This window comes from Geospiza fortis, unplaced genomic scaffold, assembly GCF_000277835.1.
Source record: "Geospiza fortis unplaced genomic scaffold, GeoFor_1.0 scaffold744, whole genome shotgun sequence".
Taxonomy (NCBI): Eukaryota; Metazoa; Chordata; class Aves; order Passeriformes; family Thraupidae; genus Geospiza; species Geospiza fortis.
In genome coordinates this window covers 176,881-201,463 of record NW_005054617.1, presented here as the reverse complement: position 1 = coordinate 201,463, position 24,583 = coordinate 176,881, and the positions used below count along the sequence as shown (strand labels likewise).

At 39.0% G+C, this 24,583-nt stretch overlaps 1 protein-coding gene across 1 annotated transcript in view; it reads right to left on the bottom strand.

Annotated features, from left to right (window-relative positions):
- The window catches only part of ATRX (ATRX chromatin remodeler), a 57,980-nt gene that overhangs the window by 20,822 nt on the left and 12,575 nt on the right, over positions 1-24,583 (bottom strand). Inside the window, exons 8-18 of the mRNA XM_031064689.1 lie at positions 20,780-23,733; positions 17,842-17,920; positions 11,762-11,892; positions 11,048-11,263; positions 9,456-9,549; positions 8,847-8,955; positions 8,023-8,202; positions 7,510-7,651; positions 7,010-7,119; positions 5,070-5,216; positions 4,689-4,866 (exon numbers count right to left, since the gene is read on the bottom strand). Coding sequence (XP_030920549.1) covers positions 4,689-4,866; positions 5,070-5,216; positions 7,010-7,119; positions 7,510-7,651; positions 8,023-8,202; positions 8,847-8,955; positions 9,456-9,549; positions 11,048-11,263; positions 11,762-11,892; positions 17,842-17,920; positions 20,780-23,733 — 4,340 coding nt within the window. The remainder of the gene's footprint in view (positions 1-4,688; positions 4,867-5,069; positions 5,217-7,009; positions 7,120-7,509; positions 7,652-8,022; positions 8,203-8,846; positions 8,956-9,455; positions 9,550-11,047; positions 11,264-11,761; positions 11,893-17,841; positions 17,921-20,779; positions 23,734-24,583) is intronic.

Here is a 24,583-nt window from a genome sequence, read left to right as displayed (position 1 = left end):
ATGCACCTCCATCCATCCTGCCAAAACTCAGTAAAACTTCCTTCTCTCCAGCTTTAGGCTGCCATCTACTGACACTTGGGCAATCCCAAAACACCCAAAAATCAGGTAACCTGAAATTTTTCATTAAGGCAAGAATAACACCAGGGGGACAGAGTGCAATCAGAAGTCTTAGATAATAAAAAACACAACCAGATTTGATTTGAATTACAGACAAGTGAATTGCCACCTTGCAGCTGAAAGTCACCTCAGGAATGTCCTCAGCTTTCTTCCAGGAGATAAAATATCAGTCTGGTTTAAGTGAGCTGCACAAGGAATGTCAAAACCACAACACATTCCCACAGCATGCAAAGCAACTCTAATAATAATAAGATAAATAATACCCAACTTGGCAGAACAGACTTGCTCTTAATTGTTTTCAGACTTAGCACAATTTCTGGAATTTCTTTCCTTGAAAATGAAGTAAAAGATATTCTAGGATCCAAGTAGTAACTCAGAATAAATGTTTTACCAGCTCTAAACCTGACCTCAGTTCCAGCCCTCTCAACTCTGAAAGCAGCTCATGACAAGCTGCTGTACCTTGGAGAAAAGCCACCAGTTGGGTTCAGCAATTCAGCACTAAAAAGGCCAATAGTTGAGGAGCAAAGGAGGATTTGTCAGCATGGACAGTTTAATCCTTTATAATTTACTGAGAATGTTTTGTTTCAGACTAAAATCAAACTGCCTTCTAAAGAATAAAATTAATTCTAGGGCAGTGATCAACAGCAAAGAATCAATTACACCTCTGACCACACACACACCAGTGCCAGTCACCTTAATCATGCCATTTTAAGGTGATTTAAAAGTGATTTGAATCTTACATGTGAAGAGAAAGGAATCAAGAAGATATTTCTTTCCAAGCAAAAAACCCAAATAAAGCAAATCCTAAACTTTTAAAACAAGTCTAGAAGACAATTATGAAAATCCACATATGAATTCCAAATGCACTCAGGCTTGTCCAAGCCAATGTATTTCTGAATTTCCCACCTGCCACAGAAACACTTCCCCATATTATTTTATGACTTTTGTACCTTCCCAGCTTTGACAGAATGAAAACCACTGAGTGACTACACACAAAGCCTTCCTTTAATTTTAAGTAACCATCTCTAGCAGTGACAGATCCTTTCTCTAGTCCTCATTTCATTAAAAACTGTGATTCATTCACATGAAGTTAAAGAAATTAAATTTAAAAAACACCTCAAAACCTGCTGTTTAGAGTAAGTGAATGACAGTAAAAATATGAAAAACCCCAAATTCAGTACAATGATTCATGGTTGGTTTGGCAGCAATGCAGCACTGATATCTTGAACTAACATCTTGGCTACAGTTCAGCAGCAGAGATTTTCATCCATTTGTGGGGTTTTTCCCTTGTTCTTCCAAAACACAAATGCAAATCATTATGGACAGAACATTCATCAAAATATGATAAAGGAATGTAAAGCTTAAAGGGACCTCAGGGGATCATTTAGATCATTTTCTCCATCTGAGATTAGGGTATGAGAAAGGGGCAGAGCTGACAGAAGTGGGAAACTCCACAGCCTCTCTCTTGCTAAAACACTGTGCAGTAACACCCAATTTGCTACAAATCTGAGTAAATTCTGCCCTTTCCTTTCTCCTGATCATGTCAAAACCAACTGACAACACTCCTTTCATTAACCAGCTCTTAAATGTGGAAAATTTGTCCACATTTGTCCAGAAAATTGCAGTTGTTTTCCTCCTAGGCTAAAAAGCCCTACTCATGCGATCTTTCCTCAAAGTCTTCATCTTCTCACCCTTCTTACTGTACTTGCACAGGTTAATAAACTGCAATACACAAAAGATAGACAGATAGATAAATAGATAGATAGATAGATAGATATAAACACAGTTCTCCTGTTCCTCTGAAGTCTACAAGAACTTTATACAACTGCCAATTAAAGAGAAGTCTCCAAGTTTAACAGTACCAGAATTTTTGTTAGTAGCAACAAATTAAAAAAAATAAATAAAGTCATTGAAGTTCTTCAAGCAGAGCACAGCAGTGACCAATAACCAACAGCCCTTCAGCAGTGGCACAAAGCAGCCTGGAAACCCTGTGTGGGTATAAAATCCTGCCATTCTTTCACACAGCTGAGCTGGTTAATTAATGAAATCACTTCTCCACCCATAAACTTTGGCTAAACCTTCCCCCTCTGCTCCCCTTGACAGTGCAACACAAGCTTCTCCTGTACAGTGTCCTACCCCAGCAGTATTCACCAGACACCTCTCATTAAATTAGCACTCAAATCCCAAATCTGCAGCTTTTTGAGTGGGTAGTGCTCCCATTCAGAGGCCAAGGTTTCCCTGTTTCCAGTCCCAGCAAAAGCCAGCACATGGTTTTCTCCTTCAATGTCCACGCTGACCCAGCAGGAGAGCAAGAAACAAATGAGAATCTTGCAATGCACACTCAGCCAATCCAAATGGCTCCAAAAATTAATGGGTAACAACACACTGACACTTCTGCCTTCCTGCAATTAAAACAGAGAAAACGATGAGGCAACATGAAACACCCCCAGGTTGTGCCAGGAGAGGTTCAGGCTGGATATTAGGAAATTTTCTTCACTGAAAGGGTGGTTAAGCATAGAAGGAACTGCCCAGGGAGGAGGTGGAGTCAAAAATGAGCAGACATTGGAGATGATGGCACAGTTTAGTGGGCATGGTGAGTCTGCACTCCACCTTGGAGACCTTTTCCAACCTTGAAGTTTCCATGATTCTACAAAAATAATTAAGGAGTTATTTCAAGGTTGGCTTTTCCAATGGTCTGATTGCACTCTATCAACCAGCCCTAGAAGAGAACAGAACAGGAGGCTCCATGTTCATCTGGAATTATCCAAAATCTCTGAGGCAGCTTCCAAACTCAATTCAACTACACAAAGCCATGAGCTAAGCCCAAACACTGCCCTGTCCCAGTGCCTGAAGAGCTCTGGAGGGAGAACAGGAACACAGCAGGATGTAAAACCCACGGGATGGGACACCCAGTCACTGTCTCCTCCTAACATCCCACAGTCCGGTATTTTTGGGCTTACACAAACACAAATCCATGAAGGGACAACGTTACTTCAAACACACACAGCAACAACCCTTACATTTGTCCTCCCTTACATTTTCCACCAGGAAAAAAACCTCACAAAAATTTTTATTATATAACATTTTTTTTCATCTTGCTCTGTACCAGAACAAGACCCACTAAATACAGAATTTCTGTCCTGTCACCACTACTTTGAGACAGCAATTCACACCTTTTCTCCCTTAGCTTTCACTTCTTTGACAAAATTCCCAATAAATGCAATATCCTGAGAAAATCAGACACAGAATAGCACTGACAGAACAGGGTTCCCCCCCTCTTTTTTGGTTTGTTGTTGGGGATTTGTTTTTGTTCTTAATAACTACAGCTGAGGTAGGAGGAGTCAAAAATCCCATTGGCAAGAAATGTATTGCCTTCACTGCTTAAATAATGTGTGTGGAATAAACACATTATATATCAACAAAAATATTTAAAATAGTTCATCAGCTGCTGTACTGGAGCTTCCCTGACTCCACAGCCATTGTATGACTTAGTCAAGCTGGCAGAAAATTAATTAATGTTTTAGCTGCCCCAACAGCATTTCTGCAGAGCTGGAGATGCCAATTCCACTTGGCCAATGCCAAAAATCATGAAGGTATTTCCCCCTTAGAATAAACTCTTTTGTCTGTTAGAACAGAATTCACAGCCCTACTTTAGTAGGAAACTTCACAAAATCAAGCTCAACAAGTACAATTACTAACCAGAAACAGGAAAAAAAAAGAAAATCAATCACACAGTCAATGTGAAGTTCATCAGAGAATTAAAATCCAAGAAAACCCAGCTCCACTTACTCTGCCTTCCATACCTGCATTTTTAAGGAGAAATACCAACAGTACAGCAAAGTTATAAAAACTTTTAAACTCAGCTTTTAAGACATTCTGCATAACTCTAAATTTTTTTAGGTATCAGTAGCCAGTTCAGAATTTGTAGGGAAATTTTGCTACTTTGGTGAACCTTCCTAATCCTAAAATTTTTAGTCCTTTTTGGGGACCACCTGAGAAATCAGTTATATCAACTTGGAATATTTTCAAGTGCTTCCAAACATGTTGACATAAGTTTGCTAAGTTCAGCTCAGCTCAGCTCAAACCAGACATCTGTTTCCCAAGACTGAAAAATTAATTAACTGCTTTATCTGCATTCCCTTCATTAAGACTAGTTTTTTCACACTTCTAAGGGACATTGTCTACTATTTTCATGTGTACTTGCCCCCTTAGTGGTAGATTTCCATCAAGGACAAAACAGCTTGTGGTTGTAACAAATTAACAGATTAAAACAGCCTTGAGTCCCCAACTTCCACCTCCAATTACTTTGCAAAGGAAGCAAAGCCAGCAAATAAAAATACTTAACAGGAAAAGTTTCTAGAATACATTCCTTGCATTTCATTTAACAGAAAAGACTGTTACAGAAATCTATTTAAAAAAGATAAATGGGGGAGACTCTGAACAAATTTCTGTAACTCAGCAAAAGCCCACAACGAAAATCTGATGAATCTTACCAACACTATTTATTTTTTTTGCTCATATAAATAAACCCGGAAATCCAAACTATCCAAGCTGTATAAATTTTCACTTACCTGGGTCAACTAAAGCTTTATTAAATATTTCTTTAAGTTTTCTACTCTTCACATTCCTGCCTTGTGCCAGGTTTCGATACATCTCGTAGCCAATGATCATCACACCTCCCTCATCCTGCCAGTGCTGCAGCATGTAGCTCCTCTCCTGGGGCCTTTTCACAGTTGCCAGCTCATAAACCTTCCAAAGAGGGAAAAAAACCCCTTTAATTCCTCTTAAAATATCCAATAGTGGTTAATTTTTTAATACTTCTGATGTATTAATGTAAGGAGATTTTTCACATAGTTAAAGCACATTTCTTAGCCTTTATTTTAAGTGGTGGACCTTCCCAATTTTGCAAATCATCCAGTTATTTCATGAAGAACTCTTTTGAAGCCTCTTACCTCTAGTTTCTCCTCATCTTCTAAACCTTCTTGCCATTTTTCAAACTCATTCAGCCAGTTCAAGGCAGTGTTGAGTGGACACACGACCAGACCTGTCCGAAAATCCAGTTTGTCACATAGCAAGACTGTGTGGAGAAAACTTACTACCTGCAAGAGAAAAAACAGGCAGAACACCAAATAAACACCAGGAAAAAAGAGAAATGTTATCTATTCAATTAGGTAATTAAATTACCAACAACAGCCCTGTTTAAATATATTTTTTGGTTAAATAAATTGATTTTTGGTTAAATTTTCATGCAGGTGTATTTGGAGTTCATGCACTCCTTACTCAGTGTTTCTTGGCTGCACACATCCTTCACATACTGAGATACTTCTGAATTGCTGAATGATTTCATAGAAAACCCTCCCTTCACATTTCACCAATCATTTTCATAAATTAACCACTTCCATCAGGTCGTTTTTAAACTTTCTGCCAACATTCATCCCAAACACAAAATAAATTCACAGTTAAGTTTCTTAAAAGTGAACTTCAGTCTTAAAGCAGTTTCTCACACTTTTTTCAAGGCAAATTCTCTCAGCAGAGCTCTGCAGCCTGGCCGTGTGTTGAGGATGACAACACATCCTTGAGGCTGGGAAAAGCCCAAAACCTTGTGATGTCACTCTGGGCTGCCTGTTTTGAGCAGCAGCAAACAACACAGGACTAGAGGAGAGTCAGTGATCCCATGGCAGCTCCAGCTCTCCCACTGGACTTTGGATGTACAACAGCACAAGTTCTCTCTGCATCAAATCTTGGCAACTGTGATTTAATACAGGCATTCTAAACTGCATGACTGTGCTTGGAACACTGGGCAGCAAAGTGATTTTAAAACAAAAGGATTTACTGGTGGTTCTGTGTAAGATAAAACTACCCAGGAAGTCTCATGACCACAGTCACGGGCACCAAGTCCCCAGTCCCTGATTTCCCTGATCTCTGCTGACACCCTGCCCTGCAGCTGGCAAAGTCTGCCAGAATTCATGGCTGGTTCAGCTCTTTTAAGAGCTAAAAACAAATGGCAACAATCACAGAGCACAGCAGTGACTGGCAAATGGACACATATGGAAAAAACAACCACCTCAGCTTCATACATCAGCCTTCAAAATCATTTATACTGATGTATGTTTCTAACTATGGCTGTCTTTGATTTATCAAGAAGTTACAGCCAAAATTACTGTCATTAACACATCTGGATCACTATAAAAATACCTTCTGCTCTAAGTATTTCATCAGACTACATGGTGTGTAAAGTGTAGGTGGAGAAAGTCCCCTACACAACAGTTCTGCAAAGCACTGCAAATCTCCACTAAAAGGTGTGATTAACTCCTCAAGAACCACACCAGCTAAGCTAGGATCAAGTATATAAAAATACACCTTTCAAAGGTGATTTTTGAAATGTTCTGTAGAACTGCAGACTGTCAAAATACTGTGTCTGCCACCCCCATTTCCCTAAACAAAGCACATTTTCAGATATGCTGGAGCTGGAGATAAAATCCTGCTGTGCACCAGCCCCAGTGACAGCTCAGCCTGGGTTTGCCTGAACTGTCATACCATGAGTGACCTCAGTTCTCTGATCACCCTCAGCTCTGTGCCACTCAAAAAATCCCCACAAACCCACCAGCACCTGACTTCACACACAAGGTCTGGCATTAAAAATAAAACTCAACCGAATCTGATAAACCTGTACTTCATCAGCAACAAATTGATTCTAAAACAAAGTCAAGAAAATAAATCATTTAAGGGAAAAAAATTGAATGAGGAGGACAAAAAAATACAACCTGCTTAAGATTATTTCACACTTTTAGAAACAGGTTCCTGGAGCCTCTCCCCTGACAGCTGTATTTATTTTCTTATTCTGAGTTGCAAGAGAACTACACAACACTTGGAAATAAATTGTGTTTCTTACCTGTAATGTTTTCCCCAGGCCCATACAGTGAGCAAGAATGCAGCCAGAGCCAGGAGATGTCTTGGTTTTTTTTACAGATTCACAACAGCAATCCCACATGAACTGAACACCTGAAGAAAATTATTGAAAGTTTTCTGATTAAACATTCATTTTATTAAAGTTCACCCAGTAAGAGACAGCTGTGATCACTGAGATCATGATAACTCTTAGGAAAGCAGCTGTCAGGATAATTATTGATTCATTTCTGTCCAGTGGGGTGAATGTGGGATGCTCTTTGTCTTGAATTTGATTCTATTCACAGCTTCATTGAAGATGTGGCAACTGGGTTGGAAAATATTCCTGTGAGGATGCAGATTGCCTGATCCTGGGGACAGGGAGATGAGAAGACACATTCTGGTTTTGACACTCAAGAAGATTTGGTTATTCTAATCCAGTCTGCATAAGGTGCTGTGCCCCTGGAGAGAAAAAAATTCTTTTTTTCCTTTAAACTCTTTCCTTACCATCTACTTGGTGTGGTTTCAGTCTGGTCACTATACTCCTGTGAACTTGCACTAATGGTTCTTTGGTTTCTTCATCTTCATCTAAAACCAGCTTGGTTGTGATGGGACATTTCAGAGGTGAGGCATCTTCAATCTCTATCACCTGCAAACAGAAAAGGCCATCAGAGGAATATTCTCACAGGACTAACACCCAGCATCTGAGACACTTCAGATTTACCAGAACTGGAAGTCATAATTTATTTACTATAGAGAAACCTTCAATTCTTTACTGCATCACAACTTACTCTGGCACTGAAGTGAAGCAGCAGAGAGCTGAGACAACTTTCTAAGGTCACAGCAGTCAAATAAAACTTAACCAAGGTCAACCTGCAGGAAACTGCAGACAAAACTTGGGGCTTATAAGGCTGCATGTAAGGGATTCTCAAAAATTACTCATCAAATTACACTGAGGTTGAAGTTAAACATCATCAGGAATTTAAGTTCACAGAAATTTACACAGACCCCAGACCATACCTCTCTCAATTTCTCTCTCTCCCGTTCTCTCTCTGCTATACGTTTTCTTCTTTCTTCTTCTTCTTTAAGTGCATTTTGTGTTTCTGTTCTAAGCTTATCATCTTTAATAATCTTCCTGATCTTCTTCCTGCCTTTTCCAGGAGATTTTGAGTCATCATTGTCCTCGTTCTCAGAGTTACTCTATTAGAAATTAAGTAAAATACACATTAGCAAGAAAATTATGGCAAGACCATCAAACCCTTCTTTCTTAGACAAGCTCCCAGAAATTCTTACACACACACAGGTGAAGTTCAGCCAATGAGAAAAAAATGCCTTTTTTAGAAGTCTGACAAAAGAAGTGCCACCTTAACTGTAATGTATTCTGAGGTATCAGAGATGAGCCCAGCTGTGCAAAGGCAGTACTGAAGGCACTGTTGTAATGTGACAGTAGCTAATGATCATTAATAAATTTTTATTAATGATCATTAATAAACATTTTTTCCTGTTATACTGGTGCTAAATCAGATCAGCCCCTACTTACACCACACAGGAAAAGAAACCCCAACACTACCAAAGCCTTGATCTACAATTTGTCTGATCTACATTTAGATTAAAAACTCCATTTGCTTCAATATCATGAATTTTTATCAAGATCTAGACAGGAAAAGTTTTAGTTCAAACATAACATTTTACCTCCACAATGGTGGCATTTTACAAATTTTAGCCTGAACTGATATTGAGAAAAGCTTTAATTTTTTACTGTACTTTGTGCAGAGGTGTTTGAGATACCCTGAGCAGAAGAGACACGAAATCCCTATTTATTACTTCAAAACATGACAGAGCACCTTATTCTCATTTTCACTCGATGAATCCTCTTGAACCTTTATCCTCCTTCGTTTCTTTTTCTGTTTGTAGCTGCGCTGGTTTTCCTCTGCCTCAGCTTTTTTGGCAGATCTATTAAAAAATCAAAAAGGCAATATTACTGATTAACCATAGTAATCCTCTGCCTCACTGAAAAACAATTAATTAATAATTAATTAGTAAGAGATGCACTCCTTTTGTGCAGTTAGGGCTGACTTCTAAATTCCTTCCTGCTCAGCCCACTGGACACCCAGAGCAAAGAGAAAACCCTTCAGAATCTCAGAACAATAAACCATTAATTTTATACTGACAGTGATGTATTTGGCATTAAAATGTCCATTTTTTGTTTTTTGATTTTTTTTTTTTTTGTACTGGCTCATCAAATTGTTGTGTATCCCCTACCGTGGTACAAATTCAAAATCCCCACATTTGTTGCAAAACAAATTAATGTTCTATAATTCCTACAGACAAATATCATCAAGGGTTTTAAGAACTGCTCCAAAGTGCTTTAACTTTTACCATCTCCCTGCACAAAGTGCACTATTAAAACCCAAAATAAACACAGGGTAAGCACAGCTCAGCTTTGTTCATACCTTGTCCTTGGCCTTTGGTCATCCTCAGACTCACTGACCTCCTCACTCACTGCAGACTCGTGGAACTCTGAGTCATTGGAGTCATCACTGCTCACTTGGAAAAGAAAGCAGCATTTATTTCATGGTGAGCATCACTGCAAAGCCAGCAGCTCCTCACTGCACAACAAACTTGCTCCAGAGCAGCAAGCACTGCCAGGGCTCATTTCACACATTATGGGACCCATATTTATAAGATAAAAAGGGCAGAGAGAAGAAAAGGGTAAAATTTAAGCATTAGCTGAGTCCTGGTGGATGGCTTACTGTGCCACAAGCCTTGAGGTCCTTATGCAGGAACATCTACATTTATTTTAGGAGCAAATGGAAAAGAGCATTAAATGATGGAGAACTGTGGGGAACAGTATGGAACTTCAGAAAACCAAAGGTGATTTTTAGTTAAACAGAGGTTTTTGTTTCAAATGCTTTACATGTCATTTTATAACCATACTTGGAGAAAAGGGCTCTTATTTACACACAAAATACAAAATTGCATCACTACATTTATGGCTTGGCATTTCTTCAGGTAATGCAAGCTCAAAACTGCCTCAAAAAGCAATTAAAAATACACCTAAAAGAGCAGCATTAGCAAGACTCTCCCAACCACTTTGAGGAGCTATTCCTGGCATTTTTAGGTAATGAAGACACCAGTGTGATATTTAACACCTTGAATTTCAGCCTGACCTTGAACACAGTGGAAAGTTTAATTGTTTTATGAATGACAAGGCTTAAAACATGAGTTGTTCTACACAGATGGGGAATGGTAACATTAATAACATAGGGCTAAAAAGGGCAAAGTGAAATCAAATATATTGTTGTGTTTGAGGGCAGTCAGCTTCAAAGGCTTGCACTGAAGAACCCTAAGATGAATTTACAGTTATTCCTCCTGCATGAAATGCTGTAGGTAGAGCTTTAATCCTGTAAGGGAGGAAAAACATGAAATGCAAGCAAATAAAAATGGGAGTTTTGACAGAGGAAAATTCTAAACAAATCACATTGCATCTTTTATTCTGTGAAAGACCACAGAAGCTGGCTGGCATTAGTGGAACACAGATCAGGGAAGCCCAGTGCACCTTTCCCGGCCAGGAAACACCCACAGGTTCTTTGTTCCTGCCTGTAACAATGCAGGGCCAGGCCAGGCTCATTTCACAGTGCCATCTGCTGCTCAGCTCCAGCCTGCTCCACTGCAATTCCAGCATGGATACATTCCTCAGGCACTACTGCCTCTCCAAGAGAAAAATTACACAAAGGACAAGACTGATTTTTCCAAATTCAGACATCCTGGCCTTGCCTCTGCTGTTTAGGATGGATATTCTAAGATTCCACAGGATTAATCCAATTCCGAGGATACAGCAAGTGGAGAGAGCTGCTCTTGGATTTGACATTTCAAATAAAATTATTTATCAAACAAAGATAAGGGAATGCTAGATTTCATATACGATGAAGTTTAGACAGGGATTTTAAAATCACAAAGGTTGAGATCATTCTGACAAGCTTTGGATTTGTTTTACAGAAGCAAGTACTTTTTATGACCAAAAAAAAGGATGTGGATTATGTACCTTTCCTTCTATTTCTGCGCTTCCCCCCTTCTTTTTTGTCTTTTGGTTTCACCACCTTCTTTTCTTCTCCAGACTCCCCATCACTCACAGTGAGCTTCTGCCTCAGCAGCCTGTGTCTGTATCTGGGCTTCTTGGATGTTTCTTCCTCCTCTGAATCTGAATCCTCAGAATTAGCTTCTTCCTTTTCTGACTTCTTGTCTTCCTTTTCCTTCTCTCCTGTCACACAGAAGAGTCAGTACCACATGCATACCAGTCACTTTCTTATCTTACAAGAATTAAAATCTGAATTAATTTAGGCTAAATCCTGTGCTTTTTCAGGGAATTACAAGCACCAACATACCATTTTCCTCCAGTGTTTAGTGTTTCCCACTGCCTGAATGCTTGGAATGCCTGTTCCAATGGCTGTGTTAGCCAAATCTCTCCTGTGTACTTGCAGGACTTACTGTTCTGTATAGGTAATAACCCCTCATAAACTCCTAGGACTCCTTAATTGCTTACTAAACCCAGATTATAATAAAAAAATAAACATAGAGAAGACTAAAAGAGATGATAATCCTCATGACCACGCACATTGGCCTCTATGTGACAACTACATATCAAAATCAGTAATATTTTTTGCTGAAAACTTTAACAATCATCGTTTTCCCAAGTGACCCTTGAAATCATGACAGGTGCCACAGCACCACTTTTCCCCAGATGCTTTTTGGTGCTTACCATCATCTCCTGTGTTCTCAGTTTGCTTTGCAGGTTTCTTCTTTCCTTCCTCCGGCTGCTCATCTGAAGACGTATCCTCATCAGAGGAAAGATTGGCTTTGATTTCTTCTAAAAGCATTTTCTTGGCAATTCTTTGAAGTAAAACAGAAAACAGTATTTATTCCATTGTTCAGGTAAACCTATGAACGACAAGTGTAACCCTACACCATTCAGAACTTCAAAAAAAGGGCTGAAAGCTGAACAAAAAAAAAAGACATGTGATGAAAAGTCATTGTGGCAAGACAGGATCTATCAGCAAAAATCTCACATTAATGTAATGTGTTGACTTGCTTTTAGAAAGCAGGTTTGTAATAAAGCTTCTTAAAAAGAGAAGTTTCCTGCTTTAAAGCAGACTTGAAATGGTTGTAAAATGCACAGACTTAAGAGATTTCATGTTATTCATGGTCTATCTGGGTAACTAACCACAAGCACTTGCCTTACAGCAGCTCTGGCAAAAACCCTTCTGTGTTTATACCCAAAAAGCCTGACCAACACTACAGGACCTGAATTTCAAATAAAAATCATCATCTTATTTCCTGCTCCACAAACTGTCCACTCAGCTTCCCATGGTTTCACTGCAGAACAGGTTTCCAGCTAATGCACAAGTGACTATGGAAAAATTATTTCTTTACATGCACTTGCAACATAAAAATCTTCTGAGTCTATCCAAGGCAGGTATGTAAAAAGCACAGGAAAATAGTGGACTTAGTACTTGTACTTCCAGGGGAAAAAAATAAACCAGATCTTCCTCATATAAATATCAGGAATACTACAGTTTCATTTGTCTATTTTCAATGAAATATGTCTTTTCTAGGTGAAACCTCATCTGTCTTGCCTTTTGGGAGAATGAATGCATGCTATGTGTACATAGTTGAGGATGGGAAAGCTCTCACACCAGTCAAAACAACAGCTCAAAGCCATGGAACTGAACCACAATCCAGCCTTCACTTGGGAATGGCAAAGGAACAGGGATCTCTCATGCAAAACTTCCTATACAACAGAAAACTGAGCTGTTGCTTCTAGGGAGCACTATAAAATGGGCTTTTAACAATCAGTATTTCATTTTCCAGCCAGCAATGTGTCCCTAAAACATAATCATTTTTCAAAGGGACTCTTCCCAAGCTATCTTTCCTGACACTTCACACTGTATTTTCTAATTTTTGAGCAACAGTGCAGTCTTTAAAAACACTCTCACACTAATTTATATTCAGTTATTATTAAAAGATAGAAGCAAAATAATTTAATAAACATTTCAGATTGTTCAGTGAGTCAGACCATCCATCAGCATCCAAAACACTCCCTCCCCTTCTCTCTTGAGAAGAAAAAGCTGATTAAAACTTTACCAAGCAGTACCCTTGGAGAACTTTAATTCCACATCTATCAAGAAATCACAGCATGAACCCAAAGAAAACCTCCTAAAGTCCACAGATAAGTAACATCCTCTTCCAAATGCTTTTTGCATTAGGTCCTCCCAGAGGATATTTGGAAAAGGGATTTAGGGTTTGGTTAAATGTTGATTTTTTTAAAACCCAGCAGACCATGTGTAACAGCAGCAGAAATAAACAGCTCTTCATATAAGAAACTCAGACTATATTTCTTCCATCTCTTAATAGTCAGAATTTTTTCTTCAAAATGAAACTGCTTGGAATGTCACAGGCTGGCTTCCCTTTAACAGCTTTTAACATAAATTATTAACCTTGACTCCTACTCCAGAAAATGCAGAGAGCAGTGGTCTGGCTACTCTTCTTGTTTAATAAAAACCCAGAGTTTTGGAAGAGAAAAAAACGAAAAGATCTGATACAAACATTGAAATTGAATCCTGAAAGTCCTGCCTTTGACTTATTTCGGCAAGTGCATTAGCAAAGTGAACGCAGCTTGTGGATGGCAATACTTACCTCTACACAAGTCACCTTTAAAAGGCTGACTTTGGTTCTTAGCAAAACAAGACCTTCATTTTAATTTGTTCTTTAATGAAGTATCTGGTTTTTTAAGAGCTACAGGAAACAGCAGTGTATCTGACACCTAAAAAGACCATGCACAAAATCTATCATCCATAAAGAGACAATGCTCTCATTTTCCTATTAATCACCAGGATAACCAACAACCAGATTGGGTAAACTGATTAGTTTCTAATTATTTATACTGATTAAGAAGTTATTGCTATGATAGAAAATAAGCCCTGTTTTTTTATCTAGGATAAAAACTTAACCACTTGCAACCAAATTGAGATGGGACTGTTTGTTAATGAGAAAAGCTGCATTTTCATCAATGCATTTACTGGTATGCATTTAGGCCAAAAAAGTGAGACATTATTAAGATGTTCAGGATTTAAAGGAAGCCCATTTTTAATTAACTACACATCTGATAGGAATAATAAGTGTAAGCAACATGAGACCCAAGGAAATTAGGCCTTGTAAGTGCATGTTGACAAATGACTGATGTAACAAATGGTTTACATGAATTATTACAAACAGGACTCTGGGAGCTGGGTTTAAATTAAACCACAATAGATGTTGACCAGAATAACACATCATATTTCTATTTTATGATAAAACCCATTTAAAGTCACCAGGTTTCTCAGCTAAGAAACGTCACATGGTAGCTTTAACATTTTAGTAGTTGCATTAACAGCAGCAAGAAAAACAAGCTATGATAGTGTGAAAATTCCCTCACTCATATTCTTCCAGAGAAAACCATGGAAATCAAAAGGGACTGTAATATTTACTCAGGTCAAGGACATGAAAGATTCTTGGCCATTCAGATGTAACAGTTGAGCACCAGCAATAGATTCAACTATGAGGCACAGAGAGCCATATGACCTCCAGCACAGGGTTTCAGGCAGTAAAAAATAAAGTAACAAAAATAAAATAATGTTTAAAAATCCCTGCATTTCACTCGTTCCTGCACTGATCTACTGAGACCTTGAGCATGTCATGTTGCCCCACTCATCTTATCTAAATTTATGGTGACATTTGTATGAAGGGACTCTCCAGCACACATTTAACCAGTGCTTCACAGAATGGAGCTGCAGCCTCAACCAGGACACACAAAACCAACTCTAGAATAAAATAACAGCACATAGGCACAGTTTTGTACCAACAGGGATTTAAAGATATTTCCCATCTGTAAGAACAGCCCCAGCAGAATACAATTCTAAACAATGAATTGATTACTATGGATTTTTAAGTCGTGCTAAAAGAAAAGTTTTCACAAGAGACAGACTGGAAATCACCCAGGGGTTGCTTGGTTACATTGCAGGACTACTTTAAAAGCTCCTTCAGACCTTGCAGCAGAACTGGAGCAGTAGGTGCAGCCTCTCATGGTGTGGAGTTAAGCCCCCATGGTAATTTGCACCATTCTTGTTCAAGAATTTTACAGTGCCAATAAAATGACATTGTTCAAAATCTTGGTGAGACAATGTAAAAATCTTTTTTCTTAAAAAGTCATGATTTTAAATTTTAGTTCACGATTGTGATGTTTTAGTACCAATTAGATTACATCAACTCACACTCAGTGTTCATAAATACCTACTAATTATATGTAGAAATAAGGTTGCCTGAAACAAGCCCTTGGGTGGGGGAGCATGGTGGGATGTGGCTAATAAAAGCCACCAGAATTCCAGCTAGAGCACTACTGGCTTAAATGGGCCTTCAGGATACTATTAGAAAATTCAGAACCCTTTAAAATATATTTTAAGACATTAATATTTGGATGAAATGTCATACATGTCTTAAAAAATCAGTGAAAACTGCCAAACACCTTGTTCTAAATACTGTGCCGTCTTTGTTGGAAGAGGCTGATTTTCAAGCTGTCAGAGTTGGATTAAATTAAATGCTTGGACAAGAAAAAAGTTTTACAAAAATTTATTGTAACCATCAAATACTTAAAGGCATTCTGCATTTAATACACTATTAACTTCTTAATAAACAGAACTACTGCAAACATATCAAACAGTACCATTTAAAAGATCAGAAGGACCAATAATAGTTACACAACAGAAGATGAAAGCATACAGCACTGTATAGCATAGTATGACCCACTTGCATATTGCATTTTGGCAAAAAGATGATTTCAAGGCTATTAATATTCATGTCATGCACATCCTCAGGTATGCAAATAACAGAACATCTAAACTAGAGACTTGCAAACAGGAGAGTTCCCACACTACAAACACCCAGCAGGTACTAGGTACCCTCTTTGGCCTGGAAGAAAATAGGCAACTTCTCTGAATCAGTAGGTAAACTATTTAAACACTTTGTGTTGAGTAAACAGAAGAACAAGTTTTTAACTTCTCAAAATTTGTTCCATCTTTTTACAGTTTATAGCTCTGATTGTGGTGCCAAGTACAACACATGATGAAGGTAAAGTCAGACTGCATTACCAGTTAACATGTCTGAAGGTTGACAACACTGTTTATTGACAAAATACCTCCCCATCTCATATATAGATGTTCAAAAGGTCCCCTAAATAAAAACTTAACAAAGAGGCAGCTTTAAAACAAAGTACAGAAACTGATTTTTAAAGCCCAAATTTATATTTCTGTTTGTTATCAATTAGGTTCATTTATTTCCCAATATAGCTCTCAAACTAAATCATGATTGAGTTCTGTCAGAAACGTTTGTGCAGTAAATACTGAACTTCTGACAAAAGTGTATCGGTTTAGTTATCAACCAGAAACTCACAACAAAAAAAGAAAAAAGAAAAAGAAAAAAAATTAATTAAAACAGGACTGAAATTAAAGCATGATTTATAAAAAAAACTTGTTATACCAAAGTTTACATGTTCTGCTTATGACCCTGTGCTGTCAAGTCCCTAAAAAGCATCTTTCTTTAAAGAGCTGAATTACTGGGTTAAATTTGATGACTGAAAACACACAAGAACTAATTCAGCAGCAGCATTGTGATGCCAAACTGAGGTCCGTGAAGGATAGGAAACAGTGTTTTTAAAATTTACTTCAGCCACATCTCAAAACATACAACTCTGTGAAACAAGGATTCCATATTCTAAACTAGTAAGGCTCAGAAGCAGAAAAAGACTCCACCAGCAACTGGTCCCACACATGCTACATGGCCAAAACAACAACAAAAAATCAGTTTCTGAAACACTGTATAAAAATTTGTTGAGCAGCTCTTCAGCCTAACTACAGTAACTTCCAAAAAGAACCTGTGGCTCCAGTTGAGTGACACATCATGTTGTGCATTTAGGAAATGAAGCTTTTACATTTCTAGCCAGGCTGATTTTGATAGCTACAATGGTACTGGTAAAATATGACATGTCTTAGCTAACTGTATCTTACAGTGATTCTTTTTTATTAAATTCCAAACTGAAGCAATACATATAAGCCACAATTCTGAAAATATCTATGCAAAGACTTAAAATATATAATTAGTCTCTTTGATACCAATTGAGCCTATGCACAGTGCTTGTAGAATCATGGCCTTAACTCACATTAGTCACTTCAGGTACTTTTTAGTGGATTAAAACTCAGTTAAATTAACAGCTGAAAATATCTAATATGGTTTTCCCCACATTTGTGCTTTCTCTTTATTGAGAAAAGGCGTTTCAATTAGAAAAGCATATTAAGCAACAGTAATAACCAAATTCATTCTGAAAATATTGCAGCACTGCATACTGCACAGATGCAAACTGTCCCCTTCTACTCCACACAACTAGCTGAAATTCACATTTAGCAGCAGCAGCAGCTTTTGCCCTGCCTGCCAGATCCCTGTTCCCACGGGGACCGCAGTGGGACAGCGCTGCAGCGCTTTTGGAACGCCCCCAGACAGGTGTGTCAGCTACCACCTCTAGACATTGGCTTTGCATACCTGGCTCTACCATTTCTAAACGTTTGCTTTGCATTCCTGGCTCTGGGCCTCTGTTTTCTGGCCCCGTGTTCACACTTGCAGGAGGCCTGTGAGCGAGTCTTTACCGGGCAGGCAGCCGTGCTTTTTACCACCTGCTTGCTCCTCCGTTGCGCCGGCTCGCGCCCACGCCTAGGCTGTGCTCTAATCGTTTTTATGTCCTTATGGAGGGTATCATACCTATTCTCAGGGTCGTCATCATCATCATCTTCCTCCTCCTCCATTGGGATAGTCCTTGATAGAGCATCTCCTTCATCTCCTGAAAAAGAAGCCCAACAGAAAACATTTAATAAGTGTAAATACAACGATAAGCAATACATGACAGCACAATAAACAATACAATATATGAACTGCATTTCTACCAACAATCCCCATTTGAAAACAGCTTGGTGATACCACTTTTCTACCTGTCTTGACAAATAAAAATAAATCTTTGTGGTGATGTTCACAGGGGTCTCAGGACGAGGTAAGAGATGAGCATCTTGACTCTATGTTTCAGAAGGCTGATTTATTATTTTATTATATATATTATATGAAAAGAAAATGATATATTAAAACTATACTAAAAGAATAGAAGAAAGGATTTCAGCAGAAGGCTGGCAAGGAGTAGAAGTGGAATGATAACAAAAGCTCGTGACTCTCAGAGAGTCTGTGACTGCTCATTAATTAGAAACAACCAACATGGACCAATCAAGGATGCACCTGTTGCATTCCACAGCAGCAGATAATTATTGTTTTTCTCTTCCTCTGAGGCTTCTCAGGAGAAAAATCCTGGCAAAGGGATTTTCTGGAAAATATCACAGCAACAAATCCTGTTTTTCCAGTTTTGCTTACTACTACCTGCAACTTGTTCATAGTTACATACAGCAAATTTGGGATTTTACAACAGAGACTAAATACTCTATTCAGGAATCAGAAACAAGTTCCCTAAGAAGTGCTTTGCTCTGTCAGAAGCTCCACAAGTGAGTTTGTGCAAACTGAAAAGAAGGCACAAACAAACACAGGACAGAACTACATCCCAAGCCCGTGGGTTGCCCTGCTGCCAGGAGGGAAGTTCTGGAGAACACCAACCCTTCCTATTTTTGCTTTCACACTATACACTGTAAAGAGTTGTATTTTGAGAATTCCACGTGCTATCCTTACTGCAAATATCCGAACTCAGCACACTACATGGCACTGTCTCGTGTACAAAGGACATCAGGACCAACAGTGTGGGACATGTGACAGAGAAGGAACAGCACAGTGGGAATCCTGCCCTGGAGCTCCTCTGCACTCTCCTGGCTGGAGTGAGAAATCTGGATTGTTTCTAGCACATTCCCAGGCTTCTCCCCTTGCTTTTCTCTCTTTTTCATCTCGCATGCAAATCAGACAAATCTGCTAGGTAGTGAAATTAAGGGAAAGAAACCTCACAATCCCAATGAGCTGAGATCCCCACATTCATAATTTCTGTTTATTTTCTACCTGTGGGGACTGGAGGACTGGACTAAAACTAGGCTGCAAGGGGCACACTCCAAGGTGATCACAGTAAGTCCCTCATGTAGATAAATAAAAGTATCCTGTTGGTTAAACCAGAGCCTAAGTCTTACTCAATGATCAATCTACAATCCACAGCTTATTCAGACAAGAGCAGGCTCCTTTATTTTACTAATTCACCTATTAAACCAAAAGCAAACTGCAGACAAAGGCCCCATTCTTCTCCTCTGAAAATACACTAATATAGGCAGAATTTCACAAAATCAAATGATAACTAAAGCTGAAAGAGACATCTGGACACGCTCTACTCCAACTCCATCCTCAAAGCAAAGCTAACTCCAAAGTCAGGTCAGTTACCTCAGGGACTTGGCCACACAAGCATTTTGAGCATTTCCAAGGACAAAGATTCTGAAGTTCAAGAGGGCAACCAGTTCCAAGCTTTGACCCTGCTCAGTGTAAGAATACTCCAGTATCTCTATCAGTTTTCCTTGATAAATGCTGTATCCACTGCCTCTCATCCTTTGGGCACACATCCAGCTCAGCCCACCCTAAAACTGCCCATGAGGTGATTTGCAGACAGAAATTCAGACACCTCATTTTCAGCAATCTGTCTGCAGTCTAAACCAAGCCTCTTCTCTCTCAGTCTAACTCTCCTGTCAATCATGCCACACCAGAATCTTGTTCAGTTTGTACCCTGCTATCCATCTCTCCAATAATGACCCAATCTTCCCACTGTGACCTGCAAATGAAACAGCTCCCAGTGCCTCAGACACCTTCTGATAAATTAAAACCACCTTTCTCTTCTTGGGCCATTTCAATGCCAAGTCCATGAACTGTACATGAACAACTCCATTTTTAAGGCATTTTTCACTGATGGTCCAGTGGTGCTGAAAATTGTCACTGAGTGCCATCAATTATCTGTCTGTACGAGAGTTTTAATGGCTGTGGCAGTGACCATATGCAAAAAACCAGTTTGTTACTATGCAAACCATTAATTATCTGCAATCTCCCCAAGCTGTGACATCACTGGGGAAAACACTGATAAGGCAGCACTCAGAGGAAAGCCCTACAAGTTCCAGTATTATCTGCACAGAGACATATGAAACAATGGCACAACACAACATATGAAAATAATGGCAGATTTCTAAGTAGCTGGTCTAAGCCTACATGGCTCTCGTGAGGCATAAAAATAATTTACTTGATTATTAAACGTATATTACAATGCCACAGGTCTCCAGCATCACCTCCAGTGCACAGACAGGAGGTGATAAATGTGAGTTCACATTATCTACTCCTTCCAACCAGCTTCTGCTACATAGTCCCTGGGCAGGTGAGGCAAGGGCCAGGCTTTGGAAAGCTGGACGGCAAGGCAGTACCCGTTGTAAATACTGCCTGGAGCTTCCAAAGCATCTCCATTTACAGTGACATCATTTTTTTCCTCAAGGCACAAGCTGCACAAAGTGAAATAGTGCAATCTCACAGCCACAGGATAGCTTGGCTGGAAGGGAACTTTACAACAGGTGCTTCCAAATTTGTATCAGAAAACCTGCCAGGCTGCAAACACTTAAATATATAACTACCAACTGATGAGGGTTTTTTGTTTTTAGATTATTAAATGTCACCCAAATGAACAACTCTGGCACACCTGATGACTGACAAAATCCTGCATCAGCAGACAGCATCAAGCTTTCAGTCACGGGCCTGATCTTCTGCTCGTCGCTGCTTCCATCGCCTGTGGAATTCTGATCATCATTTTCCTCCTTATCAGACGGGGAAGAGGAAGTGACAACTACTTTCTTTTTTGCCACTTTCTTTTTTAAGTTGCTCTTTTTACTTTCTTTTACTGATCCTCTTTTAACCTTTTTCTTAGTGTCTTCATAAGACTCCTCATCAGAAGAGGATGAGTCATTCTGTTCTTTCTTGGAAATCTTCTTTTTGTGGCTTATTTTCCTCTTTTCTTTCGTGTCAGTTCGTTTTTTACGCCGCATGGCATCATCATCAGAACTCTCCTCTTTTTGAGGCGATTTCTCAGTATCAGAGGATAAATCAATGTGCACTCTTTTAGCTACTCTCTCTCTCAATTTTCTCTTTTCTGTAAACACGGGTTCCTTTTTAATTTTGTCGTTTTCAGAAGAATTGCTACTTCCTTTCTCTGGAGATGACTTATCAAGATCAGAAGAGGAATCATCTTGTTCTTTCTTGAAACCTTTCTTTTTTAATTTTTCAGATTTCTTTGCTTTGCTTTCTGATCCTTTTTTGTTCTTGAGTCTGTCTTTTGAAGACTCCAACTTGTGCTCTTTCTTTGCCGATTTCTCAGTACTCTCAGAAGAAGAATCATCCTGTGCCTTTTTCTTTTTCAAATCCTTCTTTTTCTTAACTTCAGGACTCTCCTCTTTTTCCAGTGAAGACTTCTCAGCATCAGATGACTCATCACGTTTTCCCTTTGCAGATTTTTCTTTTGAGTCTCTGCTTAGCTTGTCCTTAGCAGCTGACCTCTTACCCGTTTTTTTATCTTTAGGAGAGTGATTAATTTCCTTCTCTGGAGAAGACTTCTCACCATCATCCTCTTCTTCAGAAGATTTACCTCTCTTCTTCTTCAAATTTACCTTCCTCTTACTGCTTACTTTTTTCCTCTGCTCTTCTTCAGAAGAATCATAGCTATCATCTTTACTTGAGAATTTTTTTGATTTCTTTGCAGCCTCAATTTTACTCAACATTTGTATCTCTTTTTCCAACTCAGAATCATAGTTTGAAGAATCAGAGTAATTCTGTCGTTTCTTTTTAGCAGCAGCAGCATTTTTAGCTGATTTTCCTCTTTTAGCATCTAAGTCTGAACCGGAACTGGAACTCTTCCTTTTTCGTTTCCCATTTTCATCCTTTACTGGCTGACTCTTCTGTAAATCCGAAGTTTTCTGATTCTTTGCTGGCGCTTCATTGTTGCTCTCACTGTCTGAGGAGCTGCGACTCATCATCCCTGCTTCTTTAAGGACAGCCGGCACCTCATCAGAGTCTGAGCTGTGATCTAAGTCATATGGCTTTTTGGATTTGGAAAGTTTGTTAGGACTGGGACCATCAGCAGCGCTGTCAGAAGTATTTTTTTTATCGCTTTTCCTCCTGGGTTGCTTGGATGCTTTCCTCTTCTGTTTCTCACTGCTCGTGTCATTGCTGTCCTCTTCTGAGTTGGATGTCAGAGGGCTGATGTCTGTGGGGCGCCTCAAGGGGGTGGTTTTGACACGTGGTGACCTCCGGAGATCCGAGTCCTCCACGGGCACAGCGTCGTTCTCCGTGGAGGGCTCGCTGCCAGCACTGTGGTTCTGTTTTCCACTATCAGAGTTTGCTGCCCCAGGTTGAGATCCATCAACATCTTTAGATTCATCAACGTCTTCAGATGCATCAGCATCTTCAGATGCATCAGCGTCTTTACTGTCCTTTTCTAGGCTGTTGTCTTGATCTTCAGCTTTAACTGTGGACTCTGAAAGGGAAACAGGAGTCAATTTTACAATCAGTTCTTTTGTTCCTTTAGCCGACGATTTTAGCTTGGTACCACCTTTGGTATCTTTCACAGGAGCGTTCACTTTTGTATTTGAATTTGGAGCCTCATGATCTGCTGCTGTGTTTCCACTGTCCTGCTCATCAGACGGCATTTGAATCTCCATAGCAGATTCCAGAGTCTCAAAAATATCTTCAGGAACTGATGAGGGGATGGACACGATATCCATATCTAAAGCCTCTGTACTGTTGGGCTCATACTGTGGTTCTTCATTTCTGCCAGACTTTTTCTCTTCCCCAGGAGCTGCCTTGTTATCTGTCTGCTCCACTGAGGGAACACTTTGATCCATGGGCTCATTGTCAGGCCGCTCTGACACGACTTTTTTCTGTGTCTGTGCGGCATCATTCTCTTTTAATGCCACGTGTTCCTTTCCTTCATCTTTTTTCGCCTCATTTTTTTCTGATCTAACCTCGGTTTTTTTCTCTTTGGTATTTTTATCTTTGATTTTAACATTCAATGCTTGAATCTCCAGGTTCAGGCCTTCTTCTAGTGACAGATGAGCTTTTTTCATGTCACTCAGCACAGATTTAAAAGCTTTCAGCTGGCACAGTTGCACAGTTGGGCTTATTTCTACATTTTCTGCAGCATTTTTCAAAAAGCTTACAAAGCTAGAATTCAGATTTGTTGTAGTTTCAATCAGTTTTTTTGTTTTCTTAAGCAAGTCTTTTGGCACCATTAGTGCTTTATAAGAATATGTTAGTGAACCTGAATATGAATTATCTAATTTTTTTTCTTCCCCATTACAATTCGCATTATTTTTCTTTGGAGAAAACTTGACTGTGTGGTCATATATTTTACTTTTTTCATTTTCAACTTTCATCTTTTTTTTGTTTTGTTGAAGTAACTGTTCTAAATTTTCAAAGACACTGTCACATGCAGTGACCAAGTCCAACAAAGGCTCTGGATGGCAAATATAGCAGTGCCACTGGTTGTTTTCATCCAGGATAGTCGAGAGCTCCTTTCGGCCCAGGTTGCGCAAAATGCACTTTTTACAGAAGGCATTATGGCAAAAGTCACAGCAAATCAAATTTCCACCTTCAGCACACCACCTGCAATGAGATTGAGAAAGGTGAGAGTTTTGTCTCCATGCCAACAAGGTGATATATTATTAAGTTCACATATTTAAAAATTCAGGTGATGAACAGGTATCCATTACTTGAAACCATTACTGAAAAGCTCACTGGAGAATTGCAAAGTCAGAAAATTCATGTTTTAGATTAACAGCTCATAAAGCTGAAATGGTCAGTAACTTTTATACAGAATTTCAGCACTGATTTCTTTAAAGCAGAAAAAATTAATTAACACTTATTTTCCCTGTTTCTTCTGAAAATCTGTGATTTATTTTACAGCAAAATTAATAAGCTTCCGTCTTTCTAGCCTTAACTCATATATTACTACCGCAGTACACAAAGACTCTGAACAGTGGTGGACAAGAAGCTCATAGAAACCACAGAATGCACAATTTTTACTGAATTACACATTTAGGTATTTCACATAAGGACAGAGAAGTTCTTTGATATTTCAATAGTGGGAGATGCATCTGGAGAACCGAATTTCTTTGGCTCATAAAGTTTAGAATGTCAGATTCTAGCCTCATCTTTAAGGTGCTAGGAAGGTGGCATGTTATTTAACTAGAAATGTGATATCTTACAAGAGTTCGTTAGATTTCTTTAAAAATGTTTTCCTGTTCATTACTAAAACAAACAGTTAAAGAAATCCTGAGGTTCAGTATTTCTTGTTGACAAATAATTGCTGATTCAGCTCTAATGTACTTGTCTTTACTTGTCAGTAATGTCACAATAGCAAGAAAAAAGAACCCCAAATCAGTAGAGCTGTGGGTGTTACTTCAGTTTTTGTACACTTTACCATTCTGCACACATTGTAGCTTTTGTACACTTT